The following is a 15,924-nucleotide window of genomic DNA, read 5'->3' on the forward strand; positions in this document are numbered from 1 at the left end:
TCATAAAGCATCAGGGTGTTCAGACTCAGGGTTTCATCTAGACTAGTATCTAAACCTCTCATGTTCAAATGCTGGCCCAACCAGAACTTCAGATCACGCGAACTGTGAGGCTGGAGAACAGGAAAGTGAATTCAATAAAACTCAGAGGCGTTTCTGTTATACAAAGGGCCTCATATATTTTGAAACAGAACCATGGAAATAAAATACAAAGTCATTCTTCTTGTGCTGTACACAATTGCTCTTTCACTGCGTTTCAATTCTATAACAAGAATCATCTCATAAAACCCTGTGACCGTTTTGGGCCTTTGCAACATCACATTGGTAGGACCCATAGTGGTGCCTGCATTTCAAAATAGAAATCACAATAAAAAAAAAAATCACAGAACTTGCCTCCATTATATTGAGGTAATAGATTAATCTTCTCGTTAGGCAAAATATAGTTTAAAATTCAAGTTTCTACTTTGAGTGGACTAATAAAGCTGTTCTGTATGTGAATTCTTAAGCACGCCGGTATCTGTGGCTACACAGACGTATGCATCCAGATATGGTTTTGTATACTGTAAAACATGTTCTTGTCAGGCATCTGCTGCAATAAATGCATCCAGACTCAAAACCAATAGGTCTCCTAAAATTACTACATTTCTATAGACGGTATGCATAATGGAAATAAAGCAGGAATTTTTATTGAAAAAGTGGAGCTTAAGTCCTCTTCTCTCTCACCTTGTAATAATATAAACCTCGGTGTATAGGAAGGCATGAACATTTTATCATATGACCTTATGCAGTTACCATACTGTGGGTTTTTTTTGCAGACTTAAGTTTAGGAAGTCAGTATTCTTTTCCATTCTGCATCTCTATCTAATGCTAATAGCCTATAAACAGAAAAAGAACTTAATTTGTCTTGAAAAACAGGTCAGGATTCTTGTCACAATTTTACAGACGGAAAAACTAAAGCTTGGAAAGGTCTCTCAACTTTCCTGAAGTCACTCCAGAAGGTAGCAAAAGGGCTGGAAATGGAACACAAGCATCTTAACAACAAATCTTCAGCATTAACAGGTGCCTATCTTTTTGCTCCTGTCTTAAGAGGCACAGTAAAAATGACAGTATCAGCTGATGTGGGGAGAGAAAAGCAAAGGAAGTTTCTGTTGCTTGCTTGTTTTTGAGGTTATTTTTCTAATATTTTCAAAGTAAATCTTAGCAGACGGGGCTGCAAGATATTTGGAAAAGTGGCTGCAGCATTTATCACCACGTGCACAACCAATTTGTCTGAGACTGTAGAGACTTCCAAGCAGCACTATGCCTCATACTTTCCAAATCCATAAAATTATAGCTTTAATTGGCATAAGTAAGGGGAGAAAATATCATTGTTACTCTAGAGGAATATAATATGGCTACAATAATCTGTCTTGTAATAAAAAATTCAGCTTCTCAATAACAAGACAGTGTATTTGTCAGAATATGAAACACTGACATAACATGGCCAAATGCGCCTGTCATGCTGCACAATAAACACAACAGAATGTAGTAAAATAATTTACAAAACTTTTATGCAGCCCACCTGCACTCTGAGGTCACATCAAATTGATCAGTGACTATTAAATCACAAAAACACTATCTTCAACTAGTGCATTTATCTACAACTTTATCTAATTCATTACAATAAAATTTATAATATAATCCCAGAACTAAACCCCAAATACTGCAAATTCAAATAAACTGAAATTACTAAAAAAATGTCATTTTTTTTAAATTTTAAGATGAAACCAACTGTTAGCAGCCACTGTTACAACAACTTCCTTCAGAACACTAACATCATCAAGCATTATGTCTGTTTTAGAGACAAACACAAATTGTTCAAGGCCACAAAGGAAGTTTATGTTAAAGAAAGATAAGAAATCATGTTATTATGTCTCATCTCTTTGTTCAGGCCATTATGCCTCTCTTTCTCTCACATAAGTTGGTTATTCTCTGCATTTACATCATGACCAAAAACTGTTTTTCTTGCTGGGAACCCAGAGCTTAGGGGACCAAGGCTTTAATATATTTGAGACTTGATAATAAACCTCTACCATTATTTTGTATTTCATTCACCACTTACTTAGACACTTTTGTTCAATAAGAGCTTTCTCAGTCACCTCCTGATTTTCTTTTTCACTCTGAAAATTGTGCTTGCAGCATCACTGACTCTTATAGAAATTGTGGCACATAGAGACAGCATTACCTCACTGCAGATTTAAGGATGATGAATAGGCAGGCTGTGAGAGAGCAGGGTTTTTTAATGTTAAATACAGCCATTTGAATTAACATGAAAACATGTAAAGAAAAAAAGCATGGATTAATGTTTCAACTTATTGAGGCTTTTTAACATTTTCTCCAGCAGGAATGTCAAATACTTCTCTCTTACCACTTTTTAAATTTCTGTTTTGCTTAAGCAAAAGACTAAATTATCTCTGTTTTATGTAAGAGAACTATTTTGATCCTAACGGCTAAAAATGCATTTTTAATAGGAATCGCGGGATTTCTATATCTATACCATTTTAATGTGGAGACTGTTCTTCAAACATAAGTAGTTTTATAAGCAGCAGAATTCATGTCTAAAATCCTCTTCTTGGACATGAGAGGCTGCAAGTACTGATCTAGTCACACGCAGCAGCTGAGACATTCATTATATGTGGATTCTATGTGATCTAGTATCACAGATGAGTTTGCTCGGTAGATACATGAATTTGTCTCCTCTACCTGGCAAGATATTTTCACCATAAACAATACCGGACACGCCTTCCATTCTATCAGCTGTAATGCTTAAAAAAATGGGAGAAATCTCTCTGAGAATTATGGGGGAAAAAGAAATAGAAACTTTTAATGAAAATAGAAGAACAGAACTTAACCAAAGAAATACGCACAGAAATGTCTTCGATTACATGGGAAAGATTTCCATGGCATAAACATGTAACTATAAATTAAAATACTCTTTTTCTAATCTTCCAGGATGTAAATGGTGTAATGTACTACAGACTTTCTGAACTTCAACTATTTCAGACTGACACACTTCAAAGAAGTTCCAGTTTCTCTGGAGAACCATGTAAGCAGCTTGTGCTAATTACAGAGAGCCAGTTGACAACACAGTCACTTGCTCTATGGAAACATAAGAATTAAAGGATTAAGAAAACTTAAGATATTCCAAGATATTGTAACATCATCCTTTTAATTCAAAATTTACAACTCAAGATCCAGGTGTTGGGGGTGACAATACTATGATTATGCAAGATGTTATCAAAGGCATGAAAAAAACCTGTTGCAGAGTTGTATTTGCTCACTAACTTCTTTCACTTCTAACATTCCTAAAAGGCCTAGTCAGCCACACACACGTGTTCCTTGTTTTGTCCGTTTGCTTTTCAGTTGGTTTCCCACACATCAAGCCAGACTACGAGCCTCAGGAGGGAGTTAGCTGCTCCTCCAAGCTGCTATGAGTCACTGTGATGTCTGCTGCGTAGGCCAAATTAAGCCTGAATTTCTTGCTTCCACTAGGCAGGAAGAACAATGAGGAAAAATGTGGCAAGGAGGTGAGAAAAGATCAAAAAGCCAGGAATCCTCTCCCTCAATATCCCTGTCTTCCTGTCATAGCTGCCGTAGCATATGGTGATGAAGGAAGTAAAAAAAATGCGTAGTGCAGAATTGTGAGAAAGATTACAGTATTCCAACTTTGAAATTTTCAGTGTTACTTTAAATACTAATTTCTCATGACAAATCAAAAAAAATCTATGCTCCCTCATAAAATAAGTACATATTCTTGTACCCTGTTAGAAGTACAAAGATTTATGTCCACAGAATTATCCTTGAATGTGATCACACTTGTGACAGATGTATTTTGTTTAAAACTAAAATAAAGCTGTGCGAAATGATTACTTACCTAATAATTCATCCTATTATTATTGTTTGTATATAGATTCCTATTGTTTTGGTAGATGAAACTCAATCACAGAAATTAAAACACTAACATAAATCAACTGAAAGTTAAAACAAGTCACTTCAGCACTTTTTGTTACAGATAATCATCTATTCAGGAACATCAGTGGAGGAAGACTGGAATCACAAACATCCCTGCCACACACAGTTTTTGAACTCTATTCTGAAATCAAGAATTCTTCATGTGATCTCAGTTGTCAGGACAAGACACTGGGGTAAGAAACAGGGTTTCAGGTTGAGCATGGTTGAGACCAGTCAGTTTAGTGGTGATCATTAACCTGCTTTATACCATATTTTTAAGAAGTCCACTTTGTGGACAAGAAGTTCCTAAGGTACTGGTGGCTGGGAGGGAATTTTGGATGGGGAAGGGACATGAGGGGAAATGCCAGCATACACATGCACTTTGAAGGTACCCACCACTGTCAGAGAGAAGATACCGAGTTTAGGAGTAATGCTGTATTGCCACTTTCATATTCATTAAAAAAAACACAAACCCTGCCCCCTAGCAATAAGACCAACATTGAATACAAACTCCAGTTTTATAATTATATCAGCACTACTCATGAATAGTATCTTCCTTCAATTGCAGGAGACGGCATAAATCCATTCCTGCACACAGTGCTTTAGAACAGTCACCCTAGTCCTCAGAAAAGCAGATGTAACTTATCCATCGTATGCAACTTACAACTGCTTGGAGTGTCCGTGCTGCCATAACTGCTGTCTGGGCATCTATGAACAGCTGAAAGAAACGCAAACCTGCTAACCACTGAGGTACACCTATAACTCTTCTGCACTTTTAACATACGTTGCAAAGACAGTCTTTGCTTATTTGCTTTAAAAGCACTGCTTCTGTCTCGTCCTAGCTGAATCACCAGCAGTTTGTTTTCATTCAAATTCCTCTCTCTGCCAGACACTGGAGTGACTAATGAACTGCAGAATCTGGTCTGTATAAAAATTTGACTTAGCAAACTAACCATCAGCGTGTTGATGACACTGCCACCCAAAATATCACAGTAACAAAAGAGTAACAATTTACATGGGCTCTAAGCCAGTCTGTCCTTCCTATTCAAATTTCAGGAAAACATGACCTAATTTCTCTACAAGTAGTAGAATTTGGAGCTTTTGTGAATTCAGTTTCCTTTCCTTTCTTTATTTCAGCATATATTGTTTCCACAGATGATTACAGTCATTAGGAGAAAAAATATTTATTTGGGCAGAATCAAACACGGAAGCATATAGCCTATAATAAGAATCTACAAGTAACAGAAAGAGCCTGCAGCACTCCTTGTCAACAGCTGAATACCTGTCCCGGTCATCTAGTGATAGACTCCCACACCTCAGACCAATCGGATGCACTGTAAATTCAACTCTGTCTATATTAGAACCGTGTTGCTCCTGTCAAAACCAAGTTTTCTGAATCTTCCAGCAACTTTTACACTTCCAGTATCATGCCCACTTTACCAAAAAGGAAGATTAAGGCACAGAAGGCTGAGGAGAGAGGGAGAAAGAAGTAATACACCAAACAATACAAAGCAGTAAATCCCACTACTCCTATTTATTCTTTCTCATATACAAGGCCACATGGATATTCATTGGAATTGGAAAGAATCATACAGCATTACCCTGTACAATTTCTCACAGCAAGTTAGTATAAAAGCTTCTTTTTTAATTCCGCTTAATCCTGTATAGGTGGTATTTTCTAAAATCTCCAGGTACATGAAGAGCAGATGGTCTTTTGCCTTTCCTTTTGATATTTCAGACGATTCCACAGTTTATGACTAATTTCTGAGTAATGAGGACTTCCTGGTTTATATTTAAGAATACAAATTTGAAACAGAGTTGTGGTGGCTACAATAATCACTTTTTCCCTTGTAAATATGTTATGTAAATATTTATCTAAATAACAAAAAGTTAAGAAATATTTTTCTGTGGAAAGCTTCTCTGATAACTAGTTAGTATCATACTTCAGACACACCCTCTCATGCATTTGTATAGGACAATATAAATGGCTAGCTATAAAAGCGATCTGAGTGGATATGAGTATTCCTCTGTTTATACAGAAGCTGCAATAATGGTACTCATTACTTTTATTCTGGACACTACCTGAAGAAAATCTGCAGCCAGACTAGAGTCCGGCAGGTCACTGCCCCCTGCATTCTAAGGCAATGGAAAAGGAAGGCAGGTTTCTATTCCTTCACTATTCTGTCACTCATTTGAACACAGTCCCATTAGAAATGGATAACCTAATTTATCAAAATACCCATTTATTTCCTCATTAATTTGTACAGGCAAGCATTTAGATTTCATCACAGGTGCAGCCATTAACATTTAAAAGTCAGATGCTTAACAAGTAGCAGTAAATAACACATCCAAAACATAAGGTCTCTTTTTCCAGATAAGAAATACTGTGACTTATCACCATCTGTGCATTAAACAAGACTAAAGATGTCAGAAACTAATTTCTGCAAATGCTTCACCTCTTTGTTTTACCTGCTTCTGTGTACTTTAATCCTACTTTTACTTCTTCGTGCTTTGCTTTTGGCGGTGGCCAGACAGTCTGGAGTCTCCCTGGAGTCTTGTCATCTTGCTCTGAGGGACTCAGGTCAGGCTGTTAAAATTACACAAGAAAAAATTAAAGTCTTCAGTATCAATTGATTCCAAACAGCAAGCGCCATGCTCAGCTCTACACGTGTACTTCAGAATGGTTGTCTGCTTCACTCTACTGATTGAAACAGTGCTCAGTTGGTTGGAAAGGATACAAAGAAATCGGTGTAGAAAAATAATTTTGAGAAGGAAAATAACATAATGCATGTGACATACAATGATTTGTTGAAACTGTTCACAACAGCGTGGAAATCTGTCTATCCTTTGGTGAACCATAGAGATAGTCAAGAATACTAGGTTTTTTTCCAGCATCTTTTTTTTCAGAGTGGAAAGACCTATCTGTGCTCCTCTTACAAGTAAACATTAGTGGGATTCACCTAAGACATCATTTGATACTATAATTTTCTGGAAGCAGAGCTAGTTTATGAAATTCTTGCCCCACCCCCAGCAGCTCGCTCAGTCCACATACCACGTAATACTGTCACATCAAAGTACTGCTGCAGCTGTTAATGGGACTGCACTGTCAACTGGAGTGCTAAAATAACCCCTTAAATGGGTGGAAAAGAAACAACTAAACAAGCATTCTTGTAGAGGTTTATGTTTTGGTTTTGTTTTTTTTACATCTCTAACATTTCTGTAATCTGATTTACAACATGCTACTACGGGTAATTGCATAGACACAACTGCAGCAACAGCAAAACCCTAGATAAAAGCGGCCCTGTAAACGGCCCGCATGAGCAAGGAAAAAGAAAAGGAAAGACCCTTTTACTCTGGCTTTGCCCTGAGAAAACGTACATTTGTACTAGACCAGACACTAAGCAGACATTTCTAAAAGCCACTCCTGCTGACTCCTGTGCTTCCTCCCTCGCTGTGTGTGATGACAGCTTCCCAAATAGGTTTGCTGTGAGCCACACAAACGCTTACGCCAGCACAGCCCAGGGAATGGTGTAAGCAGGAAGAGGCAAGCCAGGAATGGGAAGGGCACATGCAGACTGCAATTGCTGTACATGCCATGGCCAACAAGTACCTCTTTTCTCCTCCCCATAGGTAATTTACTACAAACTGGTATTATCGGTCTACCCAGGTGTCAGTCAAGGTTTTCAAAAAGTTTTGACTTGTATGTAAGAATAAAAATTTGAAAGAGAGTACAACCAACACAGCAAATTAACTTCAGTAGCTTTAGGTTTAGGGTCCAATCCTGCAAATTTAATCATTCAGACAACGAGGACAATCTTCTGAACTGATTGTATCTGCAAAAGATGTAGCTGTAAGAATTTTGGTTTGGGGGAACCCCAACCCAAGGATTACTCATTAAAGAGTTCAAATCACACTCAAATTCATTTATCATTATGGTTCTATGAAAACTTAACACAGACTCTTTTTTTCATTTCTTAAAAATATAGTAACTAAATCTCCATATGCCTAAGAATATCAACGTTTCTTATCCATAACTTGCATCACCTACCTGGAATCACTACGTCATACTCAGATAAGGTTAAATGCTTATCAATATTTGCAAAGCCAGATATATGCATGTAAATAAGAAAAAAAAATACTTTAAATTCTATGTCTTGGACAAACTGAGTTCAAAATCATCCATAATGTCTTGTATCAGCTCTTATCATTGAATTATTCCTAAAGGTAAAATGAAATATTATTTTAAAAATAAAAATCTCAATGAATGAAACAGAGTGACATTGAGAAACTATTAAATAATACTACAGCAAATATTTGCAACACCAAATTGATTTAAAGCTATACTTAACATATGGGCTACTGTTTTGTAGTGATCTTTTAAAATCAGTTTCTGATTTTTAAGTTCTCACTTCTAATTGAAAGGCTGTGGCTATCACCAGTTCTCACTGAATTCTGCTACAACTGCAGATGATCAAGAATTTTGACACACTAACCCCAAGATTTCTTCAGTTGGCAACCCAAAATTTGAGACTGCCAAAAGAAGAGGACAATTCTGACCTTTTGACCTTAAGTCCCCACAAGTAATTTTTAAACAAGAAATTATTTTTTAATCATCTACTTCCAGATTTTAGGAAGAAAAAGTAATTCAACCTACAGATTTGTCTGACGGTCCATCCCCAGGTTTTGATTTTGACCTTTCAAATACAGCTTTCAAGGACTCTTTTTCATTTCTCATTTTGCGTTTTATGGCTTCCAGCTCTGAAGGATCTGCAGTTGTTTCTTTTTTGGGAGGCCGTGTGAATAAAGCTTTAAAGACGTCCAGTGCAGATTCAGCAGGGCTTGATTTTATTTCCTCAGAGGAAAATCGTGGTTCTGTTTTGCCAGAGCCTTTGTTCTCTTGAGCTTCATCACTGTCCTCGGTGTCCCCAGATCCTTCACCAGAGTCCTCAGTTCTGTCTTCATTCTTGGAGACGTCTATGTTTAACAAGTGTGAGAGTTGCTCCAGGAAAGTAGGACTTGCTTTAGGTTCAGCTGATTTTTTTTTAGTGGTCAAACCTGATGTAATACTGGATTTCTTAACAGGCTGTCGTAATTTTAGCAGAGCTAAATCATTCTCCCTTGGTTTAATTTCTGTAACAGTTTCCCCATCCTCTGTGGTTAGTCCCTTTTTCCTCACACGTAGTCCACTAAAGAAAGCTGGCAGCTGGAAAGTCTTTTCAGCCAGTGCTGTTTTTTGGAGCAATGTATTATCAGCCAAAGGTCTTTGTTCTTCATCTGGAAGTTCTTGAGGGCATTCCCCTGCAGCAAGCAAGCGACTGAACTGCTCATCCATTAACACTCTGTCTTTTCCATTGGAGTCATGCTCCAGAGTATCATCCAGCTCTTTTGGGAGCCGCTTAGAAAGTGGTGGGTGTAACTCAATGTCATCTGTATCCACAGTGTCATCACTGTTGCTGTGCCCTTCTGATTCTGACTCTTCCTTATTTTGATTGTTATCGTCCAAAGCCTCGGCAGACAAAGAAGCATTATTTAGCCCAGATTCGCCTGTATTGTTTTCATCGGTGTCTAGGTCCTTACTCTCTGTGTCTGATTCTGTATCACTTGTTGTATGAACCAAAGTACCTTGTACGAGAATAGCATCCTTGTCATCATTGTCAGATTCAGACAAAGAAGTCTGTACAATCCTTAAATGGTGAAGAAGTAATTCATTTTGTTCAGCTAATTCCAGTTCCAGGTCAGTTTGTCTGCCAGACATTGGGTCAGCTTGGCCACTGGTACCATTCATGCCATGATGATTTTCTGAGTCGTCATTACAACCATTATCATTCCTCTCATGCCAGGTGTTCACATGAGTATTTATATTGGTGTGCAAAGGTTGAAATGCTTTAAGCACTGTTTCTTCTTTGGAAGCTGTAGATTCAAATTTAGTTGTAAATCCAAAAAGTGTTTTCACAGAAAAGGTAGTCAAAAGATCAGGTTCGTGTTCTGCTGTATTCTCCAGGTCTGAAAGCTCACTACAATCAGGCACTGCATTTTCTTCTTCCATGTTGCGTGAAGTACAGAACAGGTTTGCTTCCAGCAGTGCTACTAACCGCTAAAGAAATATTTACCACATGCATTCAGACAGCAGACTGAAGTCACTCCAGGCACTGCAACAGGCAGCGCTCCCCTGCCCTGCGAGGGCAGCCAGCCTCCCCCAGGTCACTCTGTCCTCCTTCCGGGTCCAGCGCTGCAGCCGGTAGCCAAAGTGTCCCTCAGGTCTCCAAACTCTACTTCAGGAGCAGCAAAAAGACCCACCGTAAAAAAAGTTCTCGGCAGCGTCGGTAACTTGTTCCTTTACACAAAGGGCTTTTTGTCACAGCAAATATGCCAGCGCACTAATCTCGGTATAAAATTCGACCAATGGTTACTGCTGGGACTCCTGCAATCCTACTGGCTGCACACAACTTCCTACGTGCTGAAAAGCGCAGAGCAGCTATATAAACAAGCCTCCCGAACAGAACTGGGCGCATTTGTAGTTTACTACTTCCTTGTCCCAGTACACGAGCTGTGAGTCCTTTTCAGCAGAAAACTCCTGACGGATTCTTTTGCATAGTCTTTCCACTTTGATAAAGATCTTTTGTAAATCCATAATCACCAAAACACGTCAAATGGAAAGCCGAAGTAAGGAATCTGAAGCTTCCAGTGCTACCTCCCGGAGCCTGTGCAGAGTCCCCAGTTCCTGTCCGGCCAGAGCGAACGCGGGCAAGCGCCCTTGAAGCTGAAGAAAGCAGGAAAAAAAGAGGCTCTCTTCCGATTTGCTGCAGGTTTCATCTGGAATGCAGATTTCAGCCTCCAGGGCCATGAAGAAAAACCAACAAGACTGGTTTCATATTACTACTGTCCTAACTCTGCACAGCTATTCCTGTGAACTGTACTCAGGTACTTATCAAAGGCTTTCGCCACACCCAGAGACTGGGAGCTGTTTGGGTGGGCAGGGTAAACTGCCAGCGCTCAGGAATGCCAAATTAACTGTTTAGAAATCAGGCAGGCCGGCCATCTGCACTGCACCCAAGCCTGGATTATTTCAGGCCAGAACAATCTCTGCTGACGTATTTTTTGATCACTTTCATCTATACATATATGTGTGTGATTTGTTTTAATTAATGCTGGCAAAAACACTCAAAGGAAATCTTCAAGACTGTATATCTCAATATCAACAGAAGCTGTCAGGGTTAATAAATACTTTTTGCACGCCACACGTGTAAAGAAAGTACAAAATACTCTTAAGCAACTTTGATATTCAGAAAGTCAGTAACATTTAGGTCAGGTTCCAGTCAAAAGTCTTCACTTTTATTCCTTTTCTTATTTTTGGAACAACAGAGACTAAAAATCTGCAGGAATTTATATTCTTCTTATTCCCTGGCCTTTAAGAGGTTTGTTTAGTCGAATTTCCACATTCGTACCTTAGAAATTCAAAGATGCTGTTTTTTTTTTTGCACCCGAGTTAGAGGGTCATTCTAGTGTCAGGCATTTAGCCGTGATGAGTAATCTTAAACAAGCAACATGGGGAAAACTGTCCTTCACAGGGAAATAACCTACAGATCACACCGCTGTGTCAAATTACTGAAAAACACTTACTGAAAAGTTGGATGTTACAGACAGCAAGCAACAACAAAGTATCCCAACACATTTAACTTTTGGTTTAATGTTTGAAAATGTAGATCCTACAAAAAACATGTGTTTACCTTTTGAATATACTATAAAAGATCATAAAGTCAACAGCAAGAGTCATTGGTATGTACTGCAGGAAGAAAGTTTGCTGAAAATCAAATTACAATACTAAGGGCTTAGATGAAGCTTATAGACACCTTTTCAATTACAGGGTTGCACGCATATCTATAGACAAAGGGCACTGGAATCATTCCCTTTATCTGATTTAACACAGGACAATGTCTTCTGCCTTACTGCCTGCCATTTCCTGTAGTAAGCTCCCGACTCGCTTCTCCGCTATGCTTACTCATCGGGTGCCAGGGACAGAAACGACTGACAGGTCATGGCTCCCCTGGTTTTCTAGGCTTTATATAGATTAATATCACAAAAGGAAGCTCTACATAAGGAAAGAGATACAGAGTCTTTATCACTCCCTATGCCAACCTACTTTTATAATCCCAGAGTTAATAAGACAAGTGGAAGGCAGCTACCTGGGCACTGGTGATTTCCCCTTAGACAAGTTTTCTTGAAGGCAAATCTACAGCAATTCTAAATTTCATTTTATGACAAAATAACCTGGTCAAAGTGACCCTACTGAATGTAGTTTTCTACATTTAAATTGATTTTCATGTTCAACCACAGGACTAATTGTTAATTGTCCTGATAATTTCTATGGTTATACCTTGCTTATTTATTTATGTACCTATTTCTTTGGGGTTTGGTTGACTTATGATGGATAAACATGAAATCGAATTTTTCAAGAACAGGTTTGTTGGTCACTAACAAAAATATACCTACATGAACAACTTAATGGTACCTTTTAAACTAAACATACTTCTTCAGGTTATGCCAAAATTTTTATTATTCATTATATTAATGACAACCCACACTAGAATAAAATTTCTCTGTAATAATCGAGGGTCACCAAGCTGCAACAGTCCTAGGAATATAGTATACAGACAGGTTACTGAAAAAAGCCACTACCTAACTATTTAAGATTTTAATAGCACACATGAAAAGTTTAGTTTAAAAGTGGACTTAAAAGCAGGAAAACCATACTTTATGTCTAAACAGCATCCCAACGAAATTTATAAGACAATGATTAAATTAGTAGCGAAAAGGGTGGTGCTTTGAGTGTCAGACCAAAGTTATGTGGTGTATTGAGATGCAAGAAACCCCAGAGTTGAACACTGAATAATTAAAACTCCAGAAGCTGAAATATACCTTATAAAACCAGAGGTAATCTCACAAGCCTGGAGAAAATGATGCTGCTTTATATGTACGTCTTCTCTTGATAATGAACTCCAGGAAGTGAGAAGAAACTTTCAAGCTTTTCGAGCATTAGGGTGAACAAATGAACTCATCTCTATAGCTACCCCTGGAGAAATGATCAAAACTGGAAGCAGCCAGTCTCTCAAATTCACTACGCAGACCATAAACCCCCAGCCTCAAATAACACTTTTGCAAGGACTTGTTTCTCACAGTCTGATGATCATCCCAGTGGACAGTCCCCTGTTGAGGGACTGGATAACTGATAATGAAATACATATTGGTGCTTACCCAATAGAGTGTTTGCGGGTAAAATACATACATCAATATGTGCCCTTAATATTTTTACACCAGAAGGAGATCATCATATTGTGATGTGCAAATAAGACAGAGGCATTTTGTTGGCAGAAGTGTTTTAATGCTGGGTGGATCTATCTCATAAGGAAAGTCTCTCTGAACAGCCTGTAATACTGCATCTGAAGGAAGACACAGCTTCAAAATCTCTAGAAAAAATCAGTTATGATAATGTTACAAGTCTCTCTACTTAATAAAACTGACAACTCTCTCGTGCCTCAGAAAAGCCCCTAAAACTTGTCATAGCAACTCTCGGGGCATTCAACACTCTAATTATACAAAAGGACAAACATTCCTTACAGTTTAAAGCACATTTAATAATCCACACCCTTTCTGACCTACATTTCATCACAGACAGAAGTCACACCTACAAGTCACTCTACTTCTTAAGGTGTCTTAAAAGCTCCCCTAAAGTAGGTTTTAAAACTAGCTTTGAAGAAAACACACAATAAACCAGAATAAAGTAATCTAATTTCTATCACTATCATATGGCAGGGCTCAAGGCTTCCTACCCCATATCTATTCAGATTGCCTTTTCAGATCACTGCAACAGCAAACTAGAGAAACACGAACAGGGCATGAAGACACATACCACAAAACAGACAAGTGGCTAAACTGTACAGAAAACAATCTTTCTACTTTTTTTTCAACATAAAGAGCCTTAAAACAAAAATTTCTTTAAAATAATCATAGAATCAAATAAGCACGAATTATGTCGGGCTTCAGGAGAGCCACATAAAGTAGTGGGCTGTGGTTGTGGCTCAGCCAGTTTGAACTGATCTGGAGCTCAGCTGACACAGTCCTGCCCTCTGCCCTGTCCCCAGCCAAACCCTTACTGTGCTGACTGATAATGATCTTAACATTCTCCTGCTCTCCTGTCTGTCTCTGCTGCTGTTTATCTCTCTTATACTTAGTATTTTAACTATTTAAATGCTTTAAAATAGAAAAGGCAGAGAAGATGGAAGGAAACCTCTAAGTCCTGGATTTTCATCATTATTCTCAGCCTTGTTACCTCACTATAAACAGTTATGTGAGCGATTTTCTTGAGGTTTGAGGATCTGGCTATCGCCAATGTAATCGCGTTAAATGTAAGTAATTAAGTTTAGACCTAGCAACCGAAACATAGAAATGATAATTCTTATCAAAATGCAGCATTACATGATGTTAACAGATTGCGTGGACACCAGACATATTTGGTGGAGGGGGCTGTAGTGACGCAATGTGGTTTTTAACATCTTCATCAAAATTCTGCTTGACGTTGAGATACGGACTACTTTAGAAAATTTGAAAAAAGACCATAATAGTTATACGGTTATAAAACCAGAAAGCACGTTAAGATAGCCAGCTTACTAATTTGAAGGCGTGCATATTGTATCAATAAATGTATGCAACTGTTAGCCTGTAAAGCCCACCATATGAAAAACCATGGTAGTTCTGAGGCAGAACTTGTAGAAGAGCTGTATCGGCTGATCTGATTAAAATGAGCAGACATACAAGTAACAAAGACAGGGAACAGAAGATCACTGTAAACTGTGTAAGTAAACTGAGTAAGATCTTTGTGCATTAAGGCACAAAGGCCGGCACTTAGTGTAACAAAGAATAGAGATGAATTTTTAATCTTTTTCCTTTGTGCTTTCCTTTTTTAGGTTGCTCTCCTTTCACCTTTTCATTTCAACAGGCCTTTTGCTCTGCAGCTACAATATGATATGATAGTTTAAAGATTAAACAAAAAACTTTATAAAATAAAATCCACACAGTCGTGTCAAATAGCTTACTAGAATTTCTTAAATAATAACTAGATATTAATAGTTATTTTAGCTGCATTTTCACATCTCATTTATGTGCTTTTTTAACTGAGATGAAATGCTGTATGAGGAATGGGAGGAGCTGCATTTCTGTTTTTTTTCATTATCTTCCATATCTCTGTATCTTCTCTATGCTGTATTGTCAATGAGAATGCACCATGCTCCGAGATTTAAAATCTAATGCAGGATTTTTTTTCAGACTTTTGTTACAGACTGTGTATTTGAAATTCCTGTCAGAGCAGAATTCATTCACTCTCTCCCTCATCTACTTTATCTGCCTCCTTCCAACTAATAGAAACATCTTTTCAATAACATAAACAAACATTAGTATATCTATATATGCACGTATACAAATATATTATACATTTATGTAAGGATGCTCCTAATCCATAGAAAGCTGAGCTATTCAATAAGAAGCTTTGTTTTTCACTTTGTCACTATTATGAATATAACTGCATTTTAAAACAGTAGTGCCTAACTTTTTAATCAGTCAGGCTAAACTTTTTCTTGCAACAGCAGGAAAGGGCCATAGATCACATGACCGAATGTACTGAGACTGTGAGTAAATAAATTAGTCCATTTCAGTTACTATTTCCTGGAAACGTGATTTTCATTTCAGAGTTGCTCTTCAGACACGGGCACATTTTTTTGACCACAGTTGTCGTGCTGTCCGGTCTGAAAATTGTGTGGGGAAGACAATATCTGGGAATGGATTGCTGTCACCAGAGCAACACATGCAGCCTATTTTTGGCCATTAGCTTTCCTAGAGGCTGCTTACAGCAGTGCTGCAGTCGAAGTGGATTCTGATGGCAGCAGC

The 15,924-nt window shown here is 38.0% G+C and overlaps 1 protein-coding gene across 4 annotated transcripts in view; it reads right to left on the reverse strand.

Annotated features, from left to right (window-relative positions):
* Window positions 1–15,924, reverse strand: part of FMN1 (formin 1) — a 200,586-nt gene that overhangs the window by 133,134 nt on the left and 51,528 nt on the right. For 3 of the 4 annotated variants that reach the window (XM_054200792.1, XM_054200790.1, XM_054200791.1), the window contains exon 4: window positions 6,457–6,574. In XM_054200792.1, the coding sequence (XP_054056767.1) occupies window positions 6,457–6,574 (118 nt within the window). Of the gene's footprint in view, window positions 1–6,456; window positions 6,575–8,641; window positions 10,912–15,924 lie in introns of those variants that run through there. The other variant, XM_054200793.1, reaches the window with a different exon arrangement.

Source organism: Rissa tridactyla, chromosome 4 (genome assembly GCF_028500815.1).
Source record: "Rissa tridactyla isolate bRisTri1 chromosome 4, bRisTri1.patW.cur.20221130, whole genome shotgun sequence".
Classification (NCBI taxonomy): domain Eukaryota; kingdom Metazoa; phylum Chordata; class Aves; order Charadriiformes; family Laridae; genus Rissa; species Rissa tridactyla.